Source organism: Apteryx mantelli, chromosome 3, assembly GCF_036417845.1.
Source record: "Apteryx mantelli isolate bAptMan1 chromosome 3, bAptMan1.hap1, whole genome shotgun sequence".
In the NCBI taxonomy this organism is placed as follows: Eukaryota; Metazoa; Chordata; class Aves; order Apterygiformes; family Apterygidae; genus Apteryx; species Apteryx mantelli.
This window is the reverse complement of record NC_089980.1, coordinates 38,108,188-38,135,843: the sequence shown is the minus strand read 5'-3', so window position 1 is coordinate 38,135,843 and position 27,656 is coordinate 38,108,188. Positions and strand designations below refer to the sequence as shown.

At 37.6% G+C, this 27,656-nt stretch overlaps 1 protein-coding gene across 1 annotated transcript in view; it reads left to right on the top strand.

Moving 5' to 3' along the window:
- The first annotated feature begins 1,943 nt into the window (after positions 1 to 1,943).
- The window catches only part of THADA (THADA armadillo repeat containing), a 167,690-nt gene continuing 141,977 nt past the window's right edge, over positions 1,944 to 27,656 (top strand). The window contains exons 1-21 of the mRNA XM_067293137.1: positions 1,944 to 1,979; positions 2,425 to 2,591; positions 3,272 to 3,368; positions 5,197 to 5,291; positions 5,713 to 5,843; positions 9,307 to 9,455; positions 9,613 to 9,645; positions 10,620 to 10,672; positions 11,625 to 11,811; positions 12,487 to 12,581; positions 13,347 to 13,567; positions 14,482 to 15,173; positions 15,817 to 15,968; positions 16,111 to 16,266; positions 18,033 to 18,155; positions 19,117 to 19,240; positions 20,690 to 20,838; positions 22,569 to 22,779; positions 24,941 to 25,076; positions 25,384 to 25,520; positions 26,947 to 27,111. Of these exons, the coding sequence (XP_067149238.1) occupies positions 3,293 to 3,368; positions 5,197 to 5,291; positions 5,713 to 5,843; positions 9,307 to 9,455; positions 9,613 to 9,645; positions 10,620 to 10,672; positions 11,625 to 11,811; positions 12,487 to 12,581; positions 13,347 to 13,567; positions 14,482 to 15,173; positions 15,817 to 15,968; positions 16,111 to 16,266; positions 18,033 to 18,155; positions 19,117 to 19,240; positions 20,690 to 20,838; positions 22,569 to 22,779; positions 24,941 to 25,076; positions 25,384 to 25,520; positions 26,947 to 27,111 (3,085 nt within the window). The 5' untranslated portion in view covers positions 1,944 to 1,979; positions 2,425 to 2,591; positions 3,272 to 3,292. The remainder of the gene's footprint in view (positions 1,980 to 2,424; positions 2,592 to 3,271; positions 3,369 to 5,196; positions 5,292 to 5,712; positions 5,844 to 9,306; positions 9,456 to 9,612; positions 9,646 to 10,619; positions 10,673 to 11,624; positions 11,812 to 12,486; positions 12,582 to 13,346; positions 13,568 to 14,481; positions 15,174 to 15,816; positions 15,969 to 16,110; positions 16,267 to 18,032; positions 18,156 to 19,116; positions 19,241 to 20,689; positions 20,839 to 22,568; positions 22,780 to 24,940; positions 25,077 to 25,383; positions 25,521 to 26,946; positions 27,112 to 27,656) is intronic.

The window sequence follows — 27,656 nt, the reverse complement described above, 5'->3', positions numbered from 1 at the left end:
TTGGTCACTGCAAGATCTCTGGCTTTAGGGCACACAGCAGGGTACTGTGGAGCCAAGTAATTCCAGGGACTGTTGCTCCTTGCCAGCAGAACAGAAATTAGGAAAACAGAGTGACTTATCTTTTCAAGGAGTTGAGCCTAAATTACCCATGCCTGGTTAGCTGCTCAGTGATACAGGTATGTTTGGAGTTGCAGGAACATCTATGCTACATGTTGTGCCTTTGTACAGAGAGGTATGTGAGCTGGTTCTATATAAATTGTTTTGGTTACTGGAGACTTGGAGCTCTTGGGAATCAGAGCAGTTAAACTGCATGGGTATTGCACGCTACTGTTTCACTTCTTGAGATCACTGTGCTTTACTGAGATAAATCTTTGCTACTCAGGGTAGATTCTTCAAGCTGCACTTGACAACTCCCTGGCAGTGATGCTTCCTCTAACAGAAAAAATGCTGGGGAGAGTAAAGGAAAGCACCTCTGAAAAGCAGGAAGTTGCTGGAATTTCTGTCCCTAGAGGGACAGAAATTAAGCTGGAATAAATGTAGCTGGAGCCCTAAATGGGGAATAATTGGGGAACATGTAGGAGGAGGATTGAGTTGAATGTGAAAATCATAAAAAGAGGATGGCTGAGGAGGCCTGAAAAACAGGTGGAGGGGATTCTGGGGGTTGAGCAGAATGAACTGAAGACTTAGTTCAGCCTTTTGGAGACTTTGCTTACCCTAAATGAGGATGCACTGTCTGATTAGGCTGGAGGGCTGAATCATATATATATGAGGGATCACTCAGTCCCTCCTGGAGCAGGAGATAGTCCAGCATTTTAAGTAGGTCACTGTGATACATAGTACCAAGTAGAGGTGTCAGTGTCCCAGAAACTTCTGAAGAGAAAACAGAAGGAAAATCAACCAGCCAACAGAAAAAAAATTATTTTCTGTGTATTTGGATGTGGATAAGCCTTTCCCAATTCCTTTGGCCATTATTATGTCGGAAAGTGGTGAATGGACTGTCATTGGCTCTAGGCACTTCGGGTTGCTATGAAAGTTACTGGTAGGTAAAAGTCAAGGAATGTTTCTGTCGTCCCCCCCCCCCCCCCTTTTCCTTGCTACAATGTTGTTTTTCTTAAGTTTTCACTGAAACATGACTACTATGTTTTTCTGGCATTTTACAAGTGCAAGATTTCTCCTTTGCTGGATATAACCCATGGACTGGGGAAGGACAATCTCCATTGCAAATTACGTACTTGTTTCCTAAATTGTGTTCAGATAGGAGTTGGATATAGGAATTGTGAAAGGCATATCATACAGATGTTGAAATCTGAAAAAATCCATTCTGGCTAAAAATTAAATGCTTGTGTACCAAAATAACTTTTTTTTTTCTAATTATTTTGCACTTTAAGAAAAAATTTAGGGGTGCTGATTTAAAGACTGCTATAATGGATGAAGAAATACTATAAACAGAAACTTCAACAAATCGAGGGCACTTTTCAGACAAAGTTCATTGGATTTTTACAAAGCATTTGTTCAAAGCTTTTTCTACCCTTTAAAAAAAAAAAAAAAGAAACAATTCTTGCCTAGGGGAACTTGCTTAGTGCTGTATGCTTGACTGGGTTTTTTTACATTTCTTTCTGAAATGTCATCACTTGCAGAGTGACGCCGCCCTCGCAGCAAGGCTGCACCCCAAATCGGGCTGCGAAGCCGGGGAGGCAGCGTGCGTGTAAGGCTGCTGAGGGAGCTCCGGCGCACAGGAACGCCGCCACGGGAAGGGCGAGCTGGGGCAGGCGGCGTTACGAGACGCACTGAAGCGACCATCGTTGGCGGTGCTTTTCCCAGAATTAGGAATACATTCTAAAATCAAGCAAGCTGCCTGCCGCTCGCAAAGGCTGGCAGGGGCGGGGCGGGGCGGGCTGGCGGCGGCTCCCGGCCGGCTCCGGGGCGACACGTGGTGCGAGCGGGCGGGGGAGCCGGGAAGCGGCGGGCCGCAGCCGGGGGTGAGGCTCCGCGCGGGGCGGCCGGGCCGGGCCGGGCCGGGCCGGGGGTGCCGCGGGGGCGCCCGGCCTTCCGCTCTCCGCCTGCTAGCGCTGCCGCCCCCTTCGCGAGCGCTGGTGCCGCCTCCTGCCCGCGGGCTCTGCCGGGCCCCGGCGCGCGGCGGTTGCGGCCGTTGGGAGCCGTTGGGGCCTGCGCCGCCCGCGTCGCGGGGAAGCTGGGGGGAGGCCAGAGCGCGCGGTTTCCGTGGGGCTACAGGAGGCCAGGCAGGGGGAGGGCGCTCCTGACCCTTCCTTCGGCGTGTGCGAGCCCGGCTTTTATCCCCCGAGACCATCCAAAGCCTACCGGCGTTTTCCTTTGGTTGCCATAGCTCCATGCGCGCCTTAGATATCAAGCGGCTTGAAAGAGGGCGTGCTTTAATTACACTTAAAGCTGTGCTGTGTTCTCCAGCAGTAAGGGTTGTCCCAGAAGGAGCGCTGTTGCCGTGATGTGCTGCCTGCTCCACATGGCCCCCTGGCCCACCTGCGCGCGGTGATTTGGACCCTTAACCCTGCTGTGCTGCCCTGCTGGACTGCGAGCTGGGACTAGTCTGCTCTCCTCTGCACGCTGGCGCTCTGGTATATACCGTCGTGTGATTTCTGCTGGTTGGGGAAAAGGCCGAGACCACCTGTTAAGCCAGTCTTGGCTTTTACTTTCTGATTGCTATCAACTTTAGCTAGATATTGAACCCTTAAGACACGCTATAGCCCGCATTACATTTCCATTAACTTAAAGAAGAAAAATAATTAATTGTAACGTCCTTTATAGTGAATGCAGAAATTTTTGATATGTTGAAAAAAGCACTTTACCATGTAGTTGTAGTTTTACGTTAATACAGGTTAGATAAGTTTCAAACAGTAGAGCAGGTAAAACAGGCCAACTGAAGTTTAGTGGTGTAATTCCAATGCATCCAAGTTCTGTTTTCAAACTGTGATCCAGGGTCATGTCGTAATCTACGTAACAACTGAAGTAAAAACTCTGGTTTGTCATTCGTCCCACAAATCTTGAAATAATGTTTTCTGTTTCTTTCATATTATGCCATGAAGCCTTGGTAAATTTTGGACAAAATGCATGAAATTTTGAAGATGCTAAAATGAAAGTGAGCTATCTTGTTTAAAAAAAGTAATAATTGGACAGATAATAGAATAAATACTATTTAAAGGCCATTATCATAGGAAGTACTTGTAATTATGCTTTTAAACTCTGTGTGTGTGTGTATATATATATATGTATATGTATATATTTATATTTTGAACAGGTATCTCTTAATCAACCAAAAATGGTTTTAAAGAAGAAAAAAGAAATTCAGGTTGATGCATTCTTTCTTGATGGTCAGCAGCTTGAAAAACTTCAGAGTAAGTATTCTTTTTTCCTGAAATAATTTTGGGCAATTTCTCTTTCTGTTAGTAGAATCCCTTTGAGTAGCTACTGAATATTGATTTTTTTTTCTTGTTATGTTTTATTATTAATGTTTTATTTGTGATACTTTGGAGTTGTTTTTTGGATGCTTTTTTTTTGTGATGACGTCTTTCTTTGGCAAAGTTAAAAGAATTTTAGATCATGGTATTTTTAGTCTGAAAGCTCTTGCAGGCATATAAATCGGTGGTACTCCAAATATTAGCCTTAATATGTGGGATAATACTGAACTTCTGTCTCTCTCTTTATTGTGCCTGTTATCTTTTCATATGTGGCTGCAATGTCATTGATCAAAAGTGAATGAATGTTCTGGGCTCATGAAAGAAAACTCTAGGGACTCTTCAAGCGGGGGGGAAAATCAGGAATGTAAAATAACAATGAACTCTAATACATGAGTGTGTTTTCCCTGTCTTTGTGTTTTCTGTAGTTAACTTGATTTAAAGATATTGTTCAAATGCTTTTGTGTTTTACATTGCTTTTTGTTTTCTGATATAAACTTACAATGATATTTATTTAAAAAAAATCCCCAAACTCCCAAACTAGTGATGAAAGAGATGAATGCTAATCTTACTGCGAGTTCCTGATTCTTATCCTTACAGATGAGAACAAATGATTTGACCCTTTGTGGTCAGATCTGAGGTCATCAGGTCTAATGTTTTTGACAGTGGGCAAAACCAGTCCCGCTTTTGAACTACCTTTAGTAGGCAGGTAGGAGAACATCCTGGAACAAACTAGGTTTCATTTTGAATTCGGTTTGTGTAGCATGAGTTATAAAGTGTGTAGTTCTATGACTCTTCTAAAGTCTAGTAATTGACTACATAATTCGGGCATCTTTGTATCTCACTGAGGTGAAAAGCTCGGCAGAAAATCTGTGTCAGGGTCATTTTTTTAAATAAACAGCAAGAGCTTCTTTTTTTCTGTCAGTCTTTTTTGTCCTCTTGGAAGAAAACAATTTGATGTTAGGATGTGTTTTTCTGAGGGTCTGCTTCCCCTTGTCCTTCTCCTGTAATCTTTGGACAAGACTTGTGTACTCCTTCTGTTAAAAGTATCTGAGAAGACTAGGTCACTAACAACTTTTTCTCCTGCCACCCTTGGCATTTAGTCTCTTGTCCAATGAGAGGAGCAAAGCAGTGCAGCAGTGTGTTGTTGCACCCCTCTTTGCAGGGTCGAGGCACTCGTAGCTTTTAAGACACCTGAAGTTCTAGAATCAGTCTCATTTCAAGTTTGTCTGCATAGCCTTTTAAAGTGATGTCAGAAATATGTTTTTTTTTGTTTTGCTTGTATACAGGGTTTTGTTTAGTAGTTGATAGTTTGGTTTAATTGCAATTTCTCTATGATATGATTAATCCTTTTTTGTGATGGATGAACTTCATAAACATATAAAACTAGCTTCAAGTTAGATGTGCATGAAATTACATGTTTTCAAGACTGTTTCTATGTAATCTCAAAATCTCTATAAACAGGTCTTCGTATTGAAGATGAGGCCCACTATTATGTTGCATATTGCTGTATTTTCTTAATTCCTATGAGAACTTTTTTCTTTTCTTTTTTGTTCAGTGAAGAGCTTGGTTAGATTACATGTGGTTCATATATACAGTCTTATAAACACAAGATGTTTTTAATAAGACTTAAAGGTTTGTGGTACCAGTAGCGCTGCAGTTTACTGCAGCGAGGAAAAATGAAGAATTAAGCAGTGGTTCCTTATTACAAATTGTATATTGCTTATTGTAATTCCTTTCTTAAATGAGGTTCTTTTTCCAAATGTAGCATTTACAAAGTCTGAAGAGCAAAATCTGGCATCTCTGCTTCTGCACTGTGCCCAACTGAGCAATGGCATCCAGCAGATTCAATGTATTAAACAGGTAAGACTTCACCGGTGTAAATTAGTGTGGTCTCTTGGAACAAACAGTACGTCGTGTACACTGTTAATGGGACATACAGTTTTAAACATTACTGGCCCCTGGGAAAAAGCAGTTGATACTACGCAGGTACATTAAGTGGAAATGTAGTTCTAGTATCTAAATTATAGCAAGGGTTACAGTTATTGAGAATAAGTGTGTGCAGCATCTCTGGAAAGCAAGTGATATAATGTTTTCAGTTTTTCATGTACTTAGTTTTGCTGGCAGAGATTTCTTGAAACTTTATTCAAACATCTGAAACTAAGTGGGATATTGTAAGCAGGGGACAGATTTGTATCATATAGTTGGATAAAAGGGAATTCTGCCTCTGTTACTGAGGGGGATATGTGCAATTTTTGTGGATACTATGTTCTGTTGATTATAGATTATGCCTTTGGTGAAGAAGATGGATCAGAACTCTGCATGTGATCCCATGGTTAAAGCTTGTTTGGATATTTTGGGAGAGATATATTTTTCACTGGGCATGAAGAATCCCTTGAAAAAAGTACTAGCAAGGTAACAAGATAGTAAGCTTTTATTTTTTTTAAATGCTCTCCTTATCTAGGATTAGATGAAACTGGAACAGACATCACTAATTTATTGTGCACTTCAAATTGCTGTAGTTTAATTACTGAAATTTAGTATTACTAATATGTAGATATGTATATTTTTTCTTTCCTGCTTTATTAAAACTCTTAAGTGTATCGTTGGATAAAATCTTTGAAGTGAAGTGTTATTTTGATTAGCTTCATTACTTGAAAAACAAAGCTGTATAGTTATCACTTGGGAGTTTTAATATATAATATTGGAGTAGAAATTTAAAATACTTTTTACAAAAAACTTCAACTTTGACAATGCAAAGAGAAGGCAATTCGGAGGAAGTATGGATAAACTTTGTGATTTCTTGTCCCTATTTCTCTTGTGATTAAATTTTTCTTTTGCAAAATTACTGCTTTTGCTAGTTTTTTACAGCCTTAATATTTTTAAGATCCATTGGCTTAACTGTCTTTCTATATCCAAAAACACCTATTGTCACGCTGTCATGCTATGAAGGTTCGATAGCAACGACTGAGACAGTAATATAATAATAATAAAAAAGATGTTTATTTCCTCACACAAGTTCTTGGATTAGTAACATCCATTAAAATAATGCGATTACTAATTTAGGAAGGATAACACAAAACCATCAGTTACTAATTTAGAAAGGATAACCTGAAACCATCGATTACTGCGTTATTAATTGGAAGGACTGCTTATCCCTACTTGAAAGCTAGCTTGTTCACTCTCCTAGTGAGAGGGCTCTCAACCTCGAGGAGTTACCTTCACCCAGCGTCCCAGGAAAAGGGGAGGGGGGGATACTCACGGTCCAGCCGGAGAGGATGATCAGGTCACGTTCCCGTCCCTGCTCAAACTCTCCTAGCTCCCAAGTCTCTTTTTATACGGCTGGGGCTCTGGGCAAACACTGCTTTTGCTGACTTTTTGCGAGTTTCACAATCACAGGACTGTCTGTTTGTCTGCTTGGGAGGACCCTGCTAGCGAGGCAAGACCACAGCACCTCCGTATTGTTTCTTCCCTCCCCGGGGGTCCGTGCAGATTCCAGGTGGCAGACTTCACTTCTGCAGTCTTGTTAATCATTCCGCAGCCTTGCGCATATCAGTCCTTGCGCATATCGTTTGGTAGACTTCTTTAGTCCTGTTAAGTCCTCTGTTCAGCAGCTTTGTGCACGTCAGCTCTTGTGCTATCAGTTCTTCTGCATATCAATTGACAAACTTCAGTCCTGTTAACTCTTCACTCGCCCATCACCTATGTCCCACTGAGAGCTGCAGGGCTTCAGTCCTGTATCTGGTTTAATGCCAATCAGTGCTTCTCACCCTTTCGATAGTTTTTCTAGATGTAAAATTAGGACCTGAGTGCTTATTTAAAACAAAATGTACTTGGTAGCTGCTCTTTCATGCTAGTGGAAAACTGTAGCTGCATGCGTCTTTTGGTCACAGATGTGAGTTCCGGTTTTAGCACAGGAAAGATAAGGGCTTATAATGGAAAAGCTGGTGTATATATACTTTTTCCTTTAAAATATTTTATATAAAATATTTTATCTTCTTCTTGATGCTATAATTTATTTTTGATAGTCTTAGATAAACAGAATTGTCACAGACTAAATATTATGCAATGTGATTAAAGTTTGAACTTAGAAGAAGGAAACCTGTGAGAGGTTCAACCTAGTAGCTTTTATGCAGCTCTAATCAACAAAATCAAGATAAACAGACAAACTAGATTTTGTCCAAACAGAAGCACAGTGATAAGATTGACTGGATGTTGAAGACTTGAGAATTATCTTGGATTCCAGTTGTAAGTGATGATTCCAGTTCATTAGACCAATTTTTCCTGCTTATGTAGAGTAGAACAGCATCCCCAACACGTGAGGAATTGGCTAGCTTGCCGTATGGGAGACAAAGCACTCTGATACTTGACCTGTGAAATAAAATCTTAGTTGTTACCTGCTATTCTTCTGACCTTTAACCTTCAGTGTAAGAAAGTATTATGGTCATCAAAAAGACAGTGCTTTTCGAGATGTAAAAATTGTTTTACTGCTTGTTTCTGCTTTATGATTTGATTGTTGCAGTATTTTTTCTCTCTTTTTTTTTTTTAATTAATGCAAAGTGAAGATACTACTAATCTTGCAGTCTTCCCCATTGTCAAACTGTATGAAGAATAGGTGTAATATTTGTTTTTCTATCCTTTTTTGGAATTCAACCTTCTTGTATTCCTGTTCTCCCATAAAATACTATTTTTGAGGAAGAACTAAACTGCAGTGTTTTCAACAAACTGAACTAAGTTATTGTTTATAGGCAACTTGGAAACAATCTTCAGAGACAATGAAAGCACTGGGAATGTGAAAGAAGTCAGGAGATTGTATCTCCTACTTTCTCTGTTCATCCTACTTTCATGTGTGAGTGACACTGTGATGAGGCACAGTCAAGTTCCCAAATCTTCAAATCCAGGGAAGGTCTAAGGAAAGGGCTTATCCGGGGTTGTTACTTCACAGATACAAAAGTAGATGATAGCTGATTCCCTCTGCAACTTTTTGCTCCGGTAAACTAAATTCTTTTGGAGCACTGCATTTGGAGAGGATCAAATATAAATAAAATCTCCTCAAGCTGCATTAGCTTTTAATTAGTTATATGCAGTTTAAGTAAATACACTGCATATAGGGAATGGGTACTTGAGTCCCTCCAAAAAATACAGGGAAACTCTCACACATGCCTTTTCATTAACCATTCCAGGGATTATTTCTGCAGGGATCCAAGATTATTTTTGTGCCTCAGATTAGTTCATCATCTAAGTGTATCAAGTCTCAAGTTAACTAATCTCTTTAAAGTAGGGAGCTGGTTTAAGTGTGATGACAATGCTTGAAGTATGAAACATTCCTTCACCATTATTGAAATCTAACCTCTAATAGCAGACCATTTCACTGTTTCCTGAACTAACAGTATGCTTTTAAAAAAATAAATAAAAAAGTGAAACTGAGTGTATGTGTTTTGGGATGAGAAGGAATATAGAACATAATAACAAAGGAGATTTTTAAGTAGCTTTATGTCCTTTAAGTATTCCAGAAGGGATAGAAGAAAAAATATCTGGATATTTTTGGAGCCTCCTTCTGTATACTTTGAAGACTACAGATTTAATTTTCTGACTGTGAAACCAAAGGGAATGCTAGTAAACATGAGGCCAGTCTTTGACAAAATTTAGTTTTATTTTTGCTCTTTTTTTTTTTTTGAATGTTATAGGCTTCAATCCTATAATTTGACAGATGTAGTGGATCTTTGCATTTGGACAAACCACAAGGAGAGTGCTACTCTCTTCATGTAGGAACCAACATCTGTCTATTAGTGGAGCATTAATTGGCACTGACTTTAGTCAAGTGGATATTTAACCTTCAGTTTGAGATAACTGATTATGCTGTTTCTTACTGTTGTAGTTCACTAAATGGTCTTTCTGAGCAGTTCATGACAGAAGCTGTACAAAGCTTTGTGTGCTGCCTTAGAGAAGAACTGAAAACCACAGACATATATTTGTATAGAAAAGTATTGGACAACCTTGCTTCCTGTATGGAAGACTTCAGCCTAGGTATGATGACATGGAGTGTATTGTCTCTTGTTTTAACTTGCTCAGTTTGTTTTGCATCTTGGTGCAGTATCTAATTGTACTGATGACATATTTTTCCATATAAGATGAATAGATTCTTTGGCAAGTATCTAATAAAAATGTATTTTCTCTCCTCTAGGTAAAGCAAGCATTAAGAACCTATTCAAAGAAGGTAAAGTTATGTTTACAGTAAAATAAATTTGGGTTTGTATTTTTTTGGGAGGGAGTAGTAGTGTGAGGTAGGCATAAAGTATTAAAATCTGCCAGATCTGATCTCTTTCTCGTTCATTTTTAATAACTTGTATCCTCACATATTTAGCACTGTAAACAATATTTGAAGGCTGTTTTGAGTTGTGAAAGTGTTCTTTTCTGTTCCACTTAATGTAATTAAGTTTTTTTGTTTGTTTGTTTTTAATCGTGAATTTTCCCTTGGTTTATACCTTTAATATTCAGAGGTGAACCCTGCTTTACTGAGCAGCCAAAGGTACAAATCTGAAAAAGTACTAGTGAGTGATTCGTAAAGGGCTGCTGGAGTTGCTGCCGCTGCATGTGAAACATTCTCTGCTATATGCCCCATACTGGAGTTGAATGTGATAACACTGGACTATTAACAGCCACTCTTGACCAGAGCAAGCCAAGGTCTGCTGTGATACGTGTTTTATTTGGCAATAATTTTACAGAAATCTGATCTGCCAGTAAAACAGTTTATTATTGAGTCTTGCTGATTCAGAGTCACTTGCTGAGTCTGTCTGGAAGTTATGGGATAACTTGACATTTTGTGCCCTCAGAATGTAGATGAAGTTCACAGTTCCTGGGGACTTTTTCATTGCTGCTCATTGTAAGGCTCTGTCTTTCAGCTTTTTATTGGGGAACCAGAACTCTCAATACCTCACAGGATTAGGCCAAGTGGGTTGGAAACTCTTGTTTTGTACCAGACTGTTGCAAAATAACTTGAGAATTTGATTTAGCGTTGCTCCTCTGAGTCTATACTGAAATTTCAGTTTAATTTGTTTATGGAGTGAAAGGAACACCACTATATGGATAACTTTTCATTGTATCTGGGCATGTTTGTGCTTGTGTGATTGCTTTGTTGGAATTTTTCTGTTCTATTTCTCTTTAAATTTGTACCATAATTATTTTCACTAGTTCTTCAGTTTCTGCAGAAGTCTCTGCTTGACATACAGGAAGAAAACAGGCAAGTGAATTCACTCTAAGCTGTATTTTATCTGTTTTCATTACTTTCTTGCAAGAAAATATAATGCGGAATTTCACTTTGATAGCCATGCATTCATGAAAGTTGGGAATGTCATTTTAGAGTGATACATATTCTAAATAAGAAAGATGCTGATGAGTTTCTTTTCTTATGTGACAGTATGATGGTATTAAGAGAGGAGAGGAAGAAAATTTAAAGGTGGTTGTATCTAAGACATTGATACTGTGTTAGAGGTACTACTTTTAAGGGAGGCCTTTGAACTGCGGTTTTACTACTTGAATTGTGACTAAGCACTGTAATTGATACACTTATTAAAATTCAGGTACTGAGCAATATTCTTCCGCTTTTCATGAGCGTCTTACTCAGTACTGATAGTCTTTTCAGACTTTCACCTTAGTCATCATTTAATATTTTGAAGTTTTCCAGCATTGCATAAAGTGTAGTCTCTTCACTCTAGTCTCTTATCATATACCCAGAGGAGAAGGGTGCTTGATGGAGTGTTCATAAAAATTCATGTCTGTGTCTGTCTTCACATTAGAAGAGAATTGAATCATAGAAATATGGTTTGCACTTGGAGGAACTCTTTGAGAAAGTGAGAAAGGACCGGCACTGTATTCAGTCCACAGTCTTCAGTTTCTGGAAGAGTTCATCTCTGCTCAGGCAGAATGAAATGGGAGAAGAGATTGTCACAGGAACCTACAGAAACTATAGTAGAATTTGTCATTATTTTTGTTAACTTCATTTTAAAACACTGTCCTTGAGTCTACTTCTTGTTTTTTTCCTCTGGTTACGTGTCTGGTCAATTCAAGCCATAAGTTAGTTTTTACTGTTAATTCTATCTGAAGTTGGCAAAATGTGGTTTTCTGGAGGTCATATTAAGGATAGTTTTCATTTACTTTCTTTGTGTGTGTGTATGTGTGTATTTTATTTCCAGAAAGAATAGTGGAAATTGTATTGTTCAGACTCAGCTGATGCATGATTTATTGGTGGCCATTAAAGTTTCAATGATGCTTGTACAGAAATTACAAGAAAATATTCAGGGAAATCTTTGGAAAAATCCTGACTCTCTTATTTGGCAAAGTATGAGTAGTTTACTGAAAAGCTCCACAAACTTCCTAATGGATGGTAAGATTAGTAATATTCAAAAACAATGAAAATATTTTTTGTTCCGTCACTTTGTCTTTTTAGTAAACACAGCTTGTATGTGGAAAAACTTCTCTTTTATCTTAAATGGAAGTTGAACTGCTGAGGTTGATGGGAGTAGGAGTAAGTCTTTTGGTAAGCTATGATTTGTAGATCATAATTTTGGAGTGTAGTTTAACTTGTCCAATTATGTCCTATTATAGCAATATAAATAAATCCTATTGCTAATACTTTAAAAACTAACAGAAGACTTTTGAGATTTGCCAAATGTCTATGTTTACCAAAAGTTTGTATGTATGAATTATGCTATCAGAACTATTTATTGGTGTTCTGTAACTAATTTTATTTATTTCGTATACAGATGTTATTTTTGTACAATAGGATTTAATATAAACATGAATAAGCTCTGCCACAGTCCTCCTTTTCTGACTGTGCAGTTCTGTATTTTCCATCTGTTAAAAGATGGTAATAGTTTCCTGTTACGCTAGAGTGTGGATTTGTTAATGCTTGCGATCCATTTGGACACTACAGATATGTGACTGTATAACCACAAGTAGTCTAGGAAAATTAAATACCATCTTTATAATTTTGATATATAGTTTCTAGCACACATTGCTTGCTGCACTTCAGTGGAAAATGTCTTTCTCCACCACATAGAAACTCTCCTGCAGACTGTTCAGACTACCTCAGGACTGGCCTTCATTCTCTTTACTAAAGCTATGTATGGGCCACCTGAAGAGTTACCTTCCTTGGTAAGTGTATTTCTTCTCTTAAGGCTGTGAATTATCTTAGTGTCATTAACTAATAAAATTAAGCTGTTAAGGCTCCAAGATCTTCTTGCAGTTTTACCTTTGCATGTTCTTTTCAGTTATTAAGTAGCCTCCAGATGCTTCAATCCTTATTCCTTCTTCCTCAGTCCTTAGGCATTACCAAAGTGATATAAGTAACAAAGGAATCCGGTAAGAGGACTCTGCAGCACCAAAACTTCCCACAAGGAATTTTGACTGTAACCCCTGCCATGGGTACTTAATACTTCACTTTTAAAGTTGAGAGGAGGGAGCCCTGTCCTCTCAACTCTTTTACAGGCACTTAGGGTGTGGTTAATAACATCTAACATTTTTAGTTGTCCATATCTGAGCTAGTGACTTAACTGCTCTGTATAGTTGGGTACTTCTGAAATATGGTTCATACAAATGAAATAGGCTGTGTGCAGAGCAGGCTTTTTTAAAGCATGATCCCCTACTAGGTGTAAATGGGACTTATAAAGTCACTTCTGGTGGTGTTTAGAGGATTTGTTAATACAGATAGAAGGACCCACCAGCCTCTGTATGAGGCTTTTGTTGGTGTGTAAACCCTTTGTTCTCTTCTTACTGAAATAGCAAGACAAAATTTTTGAATTATATAAGAAAAACAAGTTGTGAGAAATCTGTTCAGATCTTCTAAAATTTGCAGTTATGCACAGTGTAGCTTTTCTCCTGTGCTGAGATACTGTAATATATTTTATTTTGCTGTTACAGGTCAGTGACTTGCTTCTTGGATCAATGAAACATACAGGCATACCAGCATGGTTTGTGAGTAACTGTGGGATTCTCTGCACTGAAGAACTCTCTGACTCAGTCCTCCTCTTTCTCTGTCATGGAGCACTGGCTATGCTGGAATGGAAGAAGGGCAGTATGGGTGAAAACGGAGAGAAACTATTACTAGATATCGCATCAGTCTTATTGTCTTTGAGTTCAGAGTAAGTCTGTGTTTTGATTCTATTGTGTTTACTTAAAAAAAAATCTTTTGCATGTATGCTTGCATGGCTTACATAGTCTTAGTGTAATAAAGCTTTGACATTTTCAGTGTGATAAATCTAGTTTGTGACACATCTTGTAATTTTTTTTAAGATACTCAGAATAATTCTAAAAGTTTCAAAATAAAATGTCTTGATATTGCATAGATAATTATAAGTTACAGCTTTCTCTTGTGTGCTGAAATGAAATACTGTATTTCTAACATAAGTGGGATTAGTTTTCCATCTGTTTGGTGTTAGGGTGTGTCAGAATTGGTTGCTATGTAGACAGATAAGCCTTAGACTCAGGACATTACCTCTTCTGCTCTCTGAGGTGCAGAAGACAACAAAGTGTTCCAGTGAATGGAATACTTGAAGTGAGAGGAACTTTTTTTTGGTTACAAGCTTTGACTGCTCACATCTGATAGGCTGTCTGCTCTATTGGAAAGGAGATTAAAACATGGCATGTATACAGTTCAACCCCTGTTCATGTCTCCGAGGTCATTTTTAAAAGGACAGGTTTGTGATTTTGTGTTTGCACACAGAGTTCTCAAGTTCTATGTTTTTATGTAGCAATGAAAAAACTTGCCTTATCTTCAAGAGCAGTGCAATAACTATTGGCTTGTCAGGTGGTTTATTTAGGTGGTTTTAGCTGTGACCAGTTAACAGCAGGTCAGGTGACTGAACATAAAATTTGCAGCAACACTCGCATTTTGTATTGGATTTGTTGTTTTCAATGTATGGTTAGTTTCCTTACCTGTTTTAGTGTAAGATAAACTAATGTGATGAATAATTGTTTTGAAATAGATATTAAATATATAACAGTGACAAATGTAAATAGTAGATTTCTTTTATCTTTTTGTTTATTCTTTTAAAAGGTTAAAAGAATCCAGTATGGCAACGTCTTTGTCTAGAATCCTTGCTATTTGGACTAATTCAGCACTAGATGCCCTTGTTTCATGCTCCCCAAATCTAAAAATCAGTCTTAATGGGAACTCGGACATAATTGGGAAGTTGCTGGGATATGTTTACACGCACTGGGAACACCCCCTGGATGCTGTTAGACACCAAACCAAATTGATATTCAAGAATCTTCTTCAGATACACCGAACCACCATTACTGGATCTGATGAAAAATCAGACCTGTTCTTTGCAGGGTTGACAAAGAGTTTGCTAAGTTTGGAATGGCACGTAAAAGGGAAATATGCTTCTCTTGGGTGTCTTGTGGAGTGTTTGGGCACTGAAAATATTTTACAGTTGGACCGAACAATTCCAGTACAAATCTTGGATGTGATGAATGATCAGTCTCTTGCACCCTATGCTAGTGATCTTTTGGAAACCATGTTTGTAAATCATAAAGTCCATTTTACCTCAAGTTTTCAAGAAAGAACCTGGATTGACCAATGGCATGACACCTGGGTTTCTCCTCTTCTTTTAATACTATGTGAAGGGAACCATGACCAAACTACTTATGTAATAGATTACTATTTACCAAAATTGCTCAAATGTAGCCCTGACAGCCTGAGCTACATGATTAAAATTCTTCAGGCTTCTGCTGATGCTAATCTTGGTAAGAAAATAAATATCATACTTGTAGTTACAGTGATTAAAAGAAATGAAGCAATCTCAGAAACCTAATTTCTGATTTATTATTCTTGTAAGAGTTAATTTGAGAGAGAAATTCCACATGTTTTTTGATCACTGTCAGTGTTTCAAGGTAGAATTCAGAGTGTCTTCATGCCATGAGCAAAATAGTTATTATTCTGTAGGTGTCTTATTGTTTTCTTTACTTACCAATCTTTGGTTACTTTTTTTTTTTTTTTTAACTATTTTTGTCTTGCATGTTTCTGACACAGCACAGGCCCAAGAACACAGCTGTATAGATTTTTTTTTTTTTTCTAATATGTGGATACAAGATTTATGCTTCTCATGTAGTTTTTGACATAGAGTGTAATCCTCAAATAATGGCTTGTGAGACACCACAGGGATGCTTTTTCCTTATGGTGTACTCAAGAAAAAGCCTTTTGTGATCCAGGCAATTTAGAACTAGTTAAGTTTGTGATAGAATATTTCTTTTGGGGTTTGTGGGGGTAGAGAGAAAAAGAGGGGGGAGGGGTAATGCATTGGAAATACGTGGAGTTTTTGACAAGCATTGCAGTTAGCACATTGATTATTGTGTTAATCAGACTATAATTATTGTTTTTTCACTATAGGTTCTCGCAGTACCAGAGGAGCTCTTGGAGCGCTGATGGCATGCCTAAGAACAGCCAGGGCTCATGGACACCTGGAACTTTCAAATATCATGAGCAGTGGTCTTGTATCATCTGAATGTGTAAAGCAGGGTCTAGTTCATCAACACAATCAGGTAGAGGGACAAAATAGTTTTTGTGTCTTCAAACTGGAAGAATTGTTTAAATCCTAAATACTGTTTCAGCATCCTTTTAAAACATAAGTATATTTATAGGTGTCTGTAACTCTTTTGTGGTTAACATCTGAATATCTTTCAGGTTTGCATTGATGCTTTAGGTTTGCTTTGTGAAACCCATCGTAGCACGGAAATTGTGTCTATGGAAGAAATGCAACTGATTCAGTTTTCTATTACTTACAACCTGAATAGCCAGTCTCCCTCAGTGAGGCAGCAGATGTGTTCTTTACTGAGAAAGGTAATTTAAAAATATAAACAAAATGTTCCATGTGCTTATTTTTTTAGTTATGCAGTATTTAAAAATTTTTTTTATACTGAGTATGCTGTGAAGTTGTTTATCCAAAAGAGTAGAAGCTCTTGGACCAGGACTATGTTGCATTTATTATGCAACTGAATGATAAGTCATCCCAGATAAGGATGACTTTAAAAAATCAAATGACAGAGACAACTTGATCATGAGTGGCAGTGAGTGTTATTTAACCTATCGGTGTATGTTTAACTATGGCAAATGCAAAGCAATGTGACCTAGAGTAAACAATGAACATTGTAATGCCTTTATTGTGGGCCAAGCGAATATTTAGACTTATCATAGGTCAGGCAGATTCACAGTCACTTAATCAACCTCAGCAACCCGACTAGGAAGATGAGGCAGAGGAATATGAGGAGACACTTGTGGTCAACGTGATGTGGTTGTACTGCTAGAGCAGTGGCCTCACCATCATCATTTCTGGCATTTTGGTAAAGGAGAATTTTAAGATGTTACTTGTAAAAGAATTTTGTGAGTGTTTATGGGGATCTGCTCTAAAGCACAAATGAGGCAATGAGAAAAGGCATGTATAGGAAACTCATCATGCGGACAGACTAGCATCCTTGGCCTGCTAGAGGAGGTGACGAACTGAGAAGAACTTTAAAAGTGAAGATCAGCAGTTTCAACTGGGATTTGTACAAAAGAAGGAGTCTATAGAGGTGTTCAGAAAAAACAGCGAGTCAGTTAAATGGGTTAAGAGAGTGGTTTATGTATTAGTATTTTGAATGTACATAAGCAGTGCAAAACTGTTAAGGCCAACCAAGAAGGTGTTGCTGCGGAAGCTTGCTTTTGAGAATGGTAGCTCTGTGCTTGGTTAGAAAGATGAGAGGATAGGATGGTATAAAGGACAGGAGAAACAAGAAGATAGTAGCTTAGTGAGGACCGATTTGAACAAAGGGCTCTTTAATGATGGGAAGAACTGACTTGTGAGTAGCTGTTAATTGAAATACTTGAGGCCAAGGAAGTCTGCAAGGATTGAGTGTGTCAACATTGTAGAAGCTTCCAGGTTCACTGTTGGGAGATCGTGGAAGGAGGATGTGGGTAGGATGAAGAAATCATGTATACACACAGAACATTCTGGAAGATGTTAGTAAATGAGAGCAATGTGGAAGGAGAAAATAATTAGTTGGAGAGCTAGCAGGGAAAAATGAGGGAACAGGCTTGGCAGAAACAAAAGAGCAGAAGCTCAACTCTTTCCACTCTTTGCCTGATGCAGAGTAGGGGAAAATTATACTAGAGGAAACTTAATAAGAAAGGAAATAACGTTAGTGGGGAATAACAGAGCTGGGGAAAGCACTCCTGAGATGAGTCAAGCTCTCTCTGTAAGAGACCCTGAAGTTATAAAAAAGGATGTGCATTAATTCAGCTTTTTTTATGGAAGAAGCTGAAAATGAAAGATGAAAATGAGAGAAAATGGAGAGGTGGGAAGGAAAGACTAGGCATGAATTTAAGGAGGATGATGGAAATAGATGTAGGAGGTTCAGAGGTAAGGGAAAGAGGGTGGTCATGAGAGATGGGGAATAAAATATTCAGACTTGTTTGGAGTTGAGAGAAGGACCAATTCTGTATTATGCTGCATGCACACCTTTTAAAAGCTACAAGCAATAAGATCTAGAAATTAGGCTGAAAATCCCCCTTTTCCTAATTTAACTTTCAATGACTCTTGTGTCAGGTATGTTTTGCTTGTGTTTTAAAAGTTATTTTGTAGGATACAAGAAAGTTCCCAGGTGCTTTATAAATTGGAGCAAAAGAAAACTAAGCAAGAGTTACTTGAAGACTCAACTAAGTGGGATCCTGTGGGGATTTTGCAGCAATATAAAGTAAGTAAATATAAAGTGAGTTAGACTGCTAGAGATACAGATGATAAAAAAATAAGAGACATGATGGTGTTTCTGAAAGGTAGCTAATTATTCTTGAAAACACCTGTTATGTTAGGCAGTGTCTGCATTAGCAGATACTGCAGTGCAGAAGGAGCAAATCTTGTTAAGCAAAAGAGGGCTGAGGACCTACTGTCCACACTGAATGTAGCTGTGGGGGTTAATTTGGACTAACTGTAGTCTGATCTCTTGAACTGAGTACCCATTAGTATTTGGAGGGTATCTTTAAGCTTAATTTTGTCCAGAAGCAATCAAGTTTACCTGCTGAGGGACTGCTCCATGATGTGAACAGAAGTGGCAATAAATGGGGATGACTGGAGATGTGCCACCAAAATGCTCTCCTGATCCAAACCAAGATCTTAATGCGAATGTCTTGTTAACTACGAGCAGTTCAGTGGTGATTAGTAAGCTTTAAATGGTGTGATGTACTTGGGCTTGAAGTAAAAGTCTCTTGAGCATCAGCCTTCTGCTAGTTCTCTAAAACACTTGAGAGAATGAATGGCAGAGCTTCGGCACGGAGTTTTTAGTATGAAGAATTCTTTTGTATTTGTCCTTTTTTCCTGTTTAAAGTCCCACGTAATCAGTTTTTTTGTGTTGCACAATTTTTCTCTTGAGTTCTGCTTTTCTTGCTCAACTACTTTTCTAGGTTTTAATACAGCAGTGATCTTTTTGTGGGAGTGGTGAAGCTGCTTAAAAAAATCCTTGAACCTTTACTCTACTCTAGGAAACAAGAAACTTGTCAATCCCACAAAGGCAGTCCTCCAGTTCCTCCAAAATGGATTATGAGATCATAATTTTGCTGCATAGCACTTTAAAGCAGAACATCCTGAATTCAGTTTCTAAATAAACTTTTGTTTGTAGGGCAGCAAACGAACGGTTTTAACATATCTTTTATGATCTTCAGGTTTTCATGTCATCTGTATGTGACAGACTTTTTGAAGCACTGTTTCCTGGTTCATCCCACGCAACCAGATTTTCTACGTTAACTATTTTAGGATCAATAGCAGAAATATTTTCTGTTCAAAAAGGTGAGAGACCTAATTTATAAGGTGTAGGAATGGGGGTAGTAAGGAAAGTTCTTTTATGCCAACTAGTTAGTCTTTGTCAAAGTAAAACAGTTATCTTAATACTTGATTTCTGTGGGGTTTCCTGTGTCACTTTCATTTTATCTGAAGAAGAATAGTAAGTTTTAATGGAAAAGGACATTTTGAAATTAATGCAAGTATTTATGAGCTGATTAATATAGCTTTCATAAATTGGGTTCTTCTTGCCTAGTGTCTGTCTTTCTCAGTACAAAACTTTTAATCATTTTTTATTACAAAGAAATCTTTTGGACAGGATTTAATATAGTTGGTATCTTCACTTCATTCCCTTGTTCTAACTGCTTGATAATATGTATTTCAAAATGGTATGACCATAAAAGCTGTTAATTGAAAAGACTTGCATATTTTCACAATATTATATACTAAATAAGGATTGCTTTAATTAAAAAGTTTCTTATGTTCTATTGCTGCTGCTAACTTAAACTTTCTCTACAATGTTAGTACAATCTCAATTCAAGTATTCACTATAGGAACCTGCCTTGAAGTATTAATGGTTTTACTAGATCTTATATGTAGATTATATGAGCAACATAAAAGCATGTTTTCTATCTTAAATTGTAATATTTTTTAGAAGAAATGAGTCATGTAAACTAAAACTTGATTTTGAGAGGGAGGAGAAAATGGATTCTCACTTCTTGATGCATCTTCTTTTCCCAGACCCCTTGATAAACTATGAATGCATTCATTTCATTTTTGAGTTAGTGGTGTATTGCTGCAGGGTTTTTAAATAAACAATTTCCCAGCACTGGGAATTGTATACAGCAGCTTTATGGTTTCAGAAGCCTGACGTTACTTTTGAAAAGGAGATTTAGCTGCTGTTGCTTTCTGTACTGGAATGCAGTGTACTTGTTTACATCCTAAAATTTCTGGCTTCTTCATAGTATTAGGTCAGTCCCCTAAAATCATGACTTCCTTAAAGCTAAATTAAAAATAAAAAATTGCAATAACTTCCATTCTATAGTTATTTTAATAACCAAAAAAAAAAGCCCCACTGAAGTTTAAAACCTTCTTAAAAAAGAATTATTTTCTAATACGATATACTTCCAGGAAAGGAATTTTTAAGCAAAGTTAAAATAAAGATTATTGTCAATGCTGAATTTAATGTGAATAACTTTTATTTTATTTTATTTTATTTTATTTTAGTGAGTTACTTTCTATATTACTGTGAGTCTTTCTTTATATGGTAAACTTTTTCAATAATAAGCATGGCATTATAAGACATGTTAAGAGATGCTTGTATGAATAGTAAAATAGTGCTTTAGCTAAAATTTCATTTTAAGATTTCTGTTACTACAGCTAAGCAAAATGTAAATACCATGCAAATTCTGGAAAAATTACAGCAGAATTATTTGAGGCATTGATTTCTTTGAACAGGTCAGACACAGGTTTTTCAGTTGACTCAAGAGATTAATTCTACTCGTGTCCAAACTTTGATCCAGTGTTTTGCCAGTACTTTTGAAGAAGTAAAAGTTCTAGCGTTTGAACTTTTGATTAAACTACGTGATGTTGCATTTAATTTACAGGTATGTAACTAAAAATAGTTTAAAGAGAGTGATTCTATGGAAGATGAATGTTCCATCTTATCATGGACTTGAGAAGTAATAGCTGAAGATTACTTTTCTTACAGTTTATTGTTATATTACCTTTTTTGTTATTCACTTAGGAGAAGAGAGACTTAAGTGGGGGAAAGGAAGAAATATTGATCAAAACCAATATTTTTAAAAGCTGTGGCTTGATGTTAGACAGCAGTATTAGGAGTCTGGCTTAAATATCCTTATACAGTTGTGACATGCCACGACAAGCTGCAGTCATCATGCATTTTTTCAGGGCCTAAACAGTCTTCTGTTTTGTGCTAGTGTGTTTATTCAGCTGTATGGTGAATGGATCAGGATCAGAGTCATCTGAAAAACAGACTACAAACCCTCCCCCTTCCTCCTCTGCCCTCCCCCTTTCCCCTTCTCCCCCTCCCCCCCAAAACAAACAAACAAACAAACAAACCACCCCTAAACTTTTCAGCCAGGTCAGTTCCTCAGTTTGTTTCCCTGCATTGCTGTGGAAATGTTTATGCTGGCACAGTAGAGTCGGCAGGGTGGAGTTAGAAGTAGGTGAGGATCGAGATGACTTTTGTGCTGCTGGTTATACAGTTTTTGGTGACCTGTAGCTACTTTATGCTGTGGTTTTTATCACAGTAGAAGAAAAAGATTCAGATCACACCAAGTCTGTATTTGAAAGCAAGGGAGACTTTCTAGGTTTTAGTAAAGCAGATGATTCGGCAACTGTTCCTCTCCAGCGCTGGAGTTGAGCATTGTGCTGCTCAGAATCCTGTCCTGCTGAAGAGGCAAAAACCTGAAGGTACTTGTGGTAACTGAAGACTGTATCGTGTTTTACTAAAACAGGTTGTTGAACCAGGTACTTGAGGTAGGTACAAAGCATAATTCCTGCAAATTAGAAGTCAGCCCAAGTTGTCTGAAGTAGCATTCATCCCCAGTATTTTTCTGTGTATTTTTACACAGCATCTCTCTTTACCTAAGGAGGCTTGTTTCACAAACAGTTGAAAGAGTTCAGAAAGTTAATTGGGTATGACTATAAACTGTTTACTAAGCACATTGTGACACTAGGAAAGAGTATATTCTTTGAGATATCTATTTGAGATAGTCTGTTGCTTTCAGATAGATTTATAGCTCAAAGAAATAGATTATGCAAACTTCTTGCTTAATTGAGACTTTGTAAGAGCTTGGGGCATTTTGATCTAGTTACCCTAGTATCTCAAAGCATTCAGCTCTGTGTTTTCCTTTGTGATTGGTCTCAGGTTTCACTTTCTGATTGTCTTTTGGATTTCTCCCAAATTTTGCTCTAATACTGATTTTGCTATTTATTGTTTCATAAAAAGGTAGTTTTAAATTCATAACTACTGGTGAACAAATGCTGCTTCCTAATAAACGGTGCTTCTCTGTGTTGTCCATTAGCAGATAAAACGCAACATTTTGAAAATGAAAAAAAGGCCTTCTGTGAAGTGCATAGGGTTTGAATGCTGCCTTATAAATGCTTATCCCCATCCTCAAGGTGTATGTAATTGTATCTTTGCTAAATACATACACCTTCTTGTTTTGAGTGTAGGGTGTACCAAACAAGTGTTAGTAAGTATGTACCAGCCACCTTACTGAAAAGCTGATTCTCAAATTCCAGGATGCTAACTAGCTTAATTAAATCAATATGGAAGTTCAGTAAAATGAGAAATATTGCTTTATTTCAGGATTCTGAAAATCTAGAGCTCTTATTCCAAGCAGCAATGGATCTTAGCACGAGTACCAAGCCGTATGATTGTGTGACTGCTTCGTATTTGTTGAACTTTTTAGTACATCATGAAGAACTCCAGCGTATTTGTTTAGGAAAATGGGTTGAACATAACTTTCAGATAGAAGAAGATCAATCAACAAGTACAGTGGAGAAGAACACTTTAGCAGGTAAGTTTTGAGGGAGATTAATCCCCCTCCTCCTGTTTTCTAAATTTATTTGAAACCTACTTACTGCTTTTCCTGAAGGCTTTTGGTAGAAAGCATAATGAGTAAGTAGATGCTTATTGGATTTTTTTTTTGATGAAACTTGCCTAGATTTAAATACGGTCTGTGTAAGTGTAGTAAGAGAGCTTTATCTGTTAGCAGAATGCTTCCATCCACCTCCCCCCGTGCATAGTTTATTTGATATTTAAGGAGTTGGAGTATGATCGCTTCTTCACAGTTCCTCTCCACAAGTGTTATTACACCCTAATATTTTTGTTTATTCAGGATTTACTTTTACAAGTATTTTGAAGTTACAGTCCATTTTGGTTGTTCTTCTTTAACTTAAAGGTGCTGTTTTCCATCCCTTTCTTCATATATAGACTATTTTTGGACTTTGACTTCCATTGTGCAGAGCCATACTTAGATGAGAAATATCTGGCCTTAGGAGGGCACCGGTAGTTATTTTTACCAGTACTTGATTGGCAAATCTCTGACCTTTCAATTAGTTGTCTCAGCATTCATTTATGCCAGACGGAAGACCACTCCATTTTCTGTCTCTTGTAGGTTTCTGCTTGGATTTTAAACAGACTTGGTTTTGCTGTTAAGAACCCAGGCCCTTAATAAGATCTTAATCTAGTCCTGTTCATCTTGAGCCTATCACGTGTTCTGTGAAGATGGCTTTTGTTGTTATTTTGGTCAGAGAGAAAGTGACATTGAGGCCCCGGTAGCTAGCTGGCCTTTTACACTGTTTCCCATGAGAGAAGGTGACCTTGGAGATACCTAAAATTTTCACTTAGTTTGGTTTTTATTATTACCACTCCCCCTCCCCCAAGATTTCTTGTACTTTCTCTTAAAAAGCAGCCTGAGATGTTAGGCCTTTTGGGACAGACAGGACAATACTCTTTGGAAGGCACTTCATTTCTGTGTGCATAGGTGAAAGATGAGAGGAGCCAGCATGTACTAGTCATTAGCATGAAGCTGTGCACACAAAGTGCCAGGAAGGAACCTCTGCTTCCTACAAGAGCTCCTCACCCTGAGCAGAGGGAGCCAGGGCTTGTCCACGTGGAGTTGCAGTACCTGACATTTGCAGGGCTGCCACGCGGAGCTCTGTTTGCCTGGAGCCATTGTGCTGAGCGGTTTTCAGTCCTGGGCATACACCAACACTGCCGCAGTGGTTAGGCTTTGTTCACATGTGGAATATTTTTGTTTGGTGCCTCTAAATGAAAGCTGAGAGGCTCTATATCTGATTGATCTGGCAAATTCTTTAAACAGACTGGCTCCAGCATTGTAATGTAATTTGCAATAAAACTAAAATTTGTAAACTAACTTGTAATAAAGCATGGAATGTAATTTGTAGTAAACTCACTATTTTTTTTTTTTTTTTTTTTGGTGTGTGTTTGCCATTATGGGCTTCTTTGCTGATTACCTAATACTTTCTTCATATGCACTGAAATCATCATTTTGAGACATATTTATGATTGCCATAATTGAAGCAAATGCATGGGTTATCTCATGTCTCATTGTCATTGAGTATCTCCTGTTATTAAAGTGATCCATGGTTCATTATTAGGATTTGCTGTTTATTCTGATTGTGACATTGAGATGCTGCATGGTGAATGTATACATAAAGTAGGCATATGCATCCCTGAAAACTGGGAAGCTTCTTTAGTGGCTAATTAAAGATTTAAATGTTTAACCGGAAGCTTCTGATCTTTAATATTCTGCTGAAATGTTTGTTCTATTAACCCAGCTCTAAGGGCAAAGTCTGACTTTTAATATATATAGCTTACTTCTCTTGACTTCATCATGAGCTGCAAGATTATCCCTGAGCATAGGATTTATCCTGCACTTTTCACAGCGACAGGTAGACTAACTTGGCTGTAACAGACATTGCTGAAATTTAGGTAACTGAAAATGGACAAGAATTCTTTTTAAATGGACAAAAGAGTGAGAAGTATAAACAAATAAATTACTATGAAAGAAATTACATTTTTTCATTGAGTTATTGCTTAAACAGGTTTTAGTCCTGTTTCTTTAACCCAGGTTTGCTTCTCAGAAAATAAGTGTATGTATGTATACATGTAAGTCTGTGGGGTTTTTTTGTTTGTTTTTTTTTTAATTCTAGTTATCAAGCTTTTGTTAGCGAACGTTGAGGAAGAAATATTTCAAGCCAAAAAGTCTTTGCTTCAAGCAGCAGCATCATTTCCAATGTATGGGAGAGTGCATTGTATAACTGGGGCTTTGCAGCAATTACCTTTAAAGTAAGTAAAACAAACTACTAAATAGTAAGTTTTAACTGAGTTGTTAAGCATGCTGCTAGAACTACTCATAAGAACATTAAAGTATACAATGTTGTGTTTGTTTTTTCTATCAAATTCAGTACCTGTGTCTTTTAGCACTTATTAGCTTCTCTATTTGATACTTCCTTTGTATGTCTTAAATTCAGTTTTAAGACTTGTCAAAGTGTACCTCATTTACAGTTTTCATAAATACTGTTGCAGAATTGTTTGTAATTTTAGTTCTTTCTTTTGAATATAAAATTATTTTAGTTCATGTTGTTTTTTGAAGTAACTTGACATTGATAACTGAATGGAAGCAAATGGTGGCCAGGCTCATTCTGATGTCGTACAAACTCTCTGGTGTAGTATCTCCAGTAGTGCAGAGCTCATCCCCAGAAGGTCTTATTCCAATGGAGAGTGATTCAGGTAAAATAATTTCTAGTAGAACCTGAAGTTTTGTTTGTTTTTTCCAGCCATTCAGAACTATTTCTCAATGGCTTTAGTCAACAAGATGTCTGTAACACTAAGTTTCTTATCCTTTCATGTGTGTGTTTTTTTTTTTTTAATTGTATTTAATACAGGATTACTAGATAAGTGATTTGTCTGTTCTTGTACATAGGGATTTGCCCTGCCCAGCTGCTTTTTAATGCTTAGCTGCAGCCATCCTAACCATGATCTCTCTTTCCCCCCACCCCACCCCACTGATAAGTCTCTTGATTCAGTGTCTCCCGTTACTTATCAGAGTTTGTTGGTGTCTGACAAGACTCCAAGAAATTTTTCCAGAAAAGCAAAGAATGACTTCAGGGAGAGGCTGGGGTTAAGACATAAGCCCTTTTTTTGGAAACTGATGCTTATTTTCTGAATAGTTAGCTGTGTGGGAAAACTTTTTGATAATCTCTTGCACAGATTTCTTCGAAAGGTTTCTTAACCCATACCGTTCTTTCTGGAGAACCAAGCAATACAGAGGGTTTGTAGAGTTTAGGCCAAAATTTCCTTTAGTTGTAAGACAGTCTTACTGCTTATCACTCTTATCTGATGGAAGCAGCACTTCCTAAGTGGAATTAGACTTTGGTTTCACTTTTTTTTTTTTTTTTTTTTAAATCACTAAAGAACATGGATGGTTGCTTCTTTAATTTTTAAAAATGCTTGGAGATGCACTGGACCAGGCATGGTGGTTGTCCAGCCCTTAAGCCCCATGCAGCTCCTGAGAAGTTCAACTGACTGCAAGTCTGTATGGTAGCAAAATTACGGATCAGCTGAGAGTGCATATCTAGGGACCAATGCCTAATCTGGATTCTTGTTTTGGGAGAAACCAAGCCAGTGGGCTCCTGAGGCTGATCTTGCTGAAGTGTCCTAGGATATACCCTCACCCTGTGGTGAGCAAAAGTGGTGGGCAGCCCTTGTCGCTTGCTAATCTTGGAGCTCCTCCTTGCCCCACCAATTCAAAGTATATGGACTAGTCCTACAGCGCTTGAAGCTCTCCTATGGAAAATATGGTGTGCAGCTCACAAAAACAGGGAAGTTGGTTGTCCCTATGTTTTGAGTCTTCCCCCCCCCGCCCCTTTTCAACTTCTCTTTTTATATTATAATTTTAAACTACTCTCTCTAGTTAAAGGTTATCTTTGCTCATTTCTTGTAGTGCAGAAGTCATTGCAGATTGTGTTATCTCATCTGTTTCAAACCAAGTGACTTTGTATAGCCCTTTTTTCTTTCTTCCTTAATCCTCATATTCATCATAGTTCTATATTTTTTTATTGCTAATAACTTTCTTTTATACTTACATACTTAAAATGAATTACATTTATATAAAGAACTGGAAGTCAAAAGGACTTAAATGGTCCTCTTGTTGAAGGTGTAGAAACAGCAGATCAACTACAGATGATCCTGCATGAGATACAGCCAAAGGACACAAATGATTATTTCATACAAGCAAAGATTTTGAAAGAATACTGCAAAGTAGAGCCTGAAAAGCTGGTTGACCACAAGCCAACGGAAAATATTTGCACAGAAATAAGAGGTAATTCAAATGCTGTATTAGTAATTAAATCAAGATATTCTGTATAGAGCAGGCATTTTACATGGGTGATCAAAGTTGGAAGTTATTTGCTCTGTATAATGTTTCACTTCCATAATAAATCTGTCAGAAGCTAGTTATTCATGGGCATGGTTTTAAAGACTAATTCACTGTGTTTCTGGAAGATTGTGGTTAATCTCTCTTAGAGTACAAGTGAAAAAGGGTTGTTTTGGCATTGGCCTAGCCTCTATTGCCTTAACTGCATTGGCCAGGTAATCTTTAACACCTTTTCTGTCAAGCAACGCTTTAACGCCTTTCTTGTTGAAAGGTGTTAGTGTGATTTCCCTCTTCAGTATACACAACCAGTGGGAAATTTGTTCATGCAATAAAACTTGGTGCATGAAATTGCATAAGCAAAAGCTTCTGTTCAAAAGGTTTTAGAAGTAAAATATTAGATAGTATTTGTCTGCTTTAACAAACAGCAGCTGTGGATTAAAATGAAATTGAAGCTTACAGCGATATAGAAATAGTAAACTTTCAATTTAGTA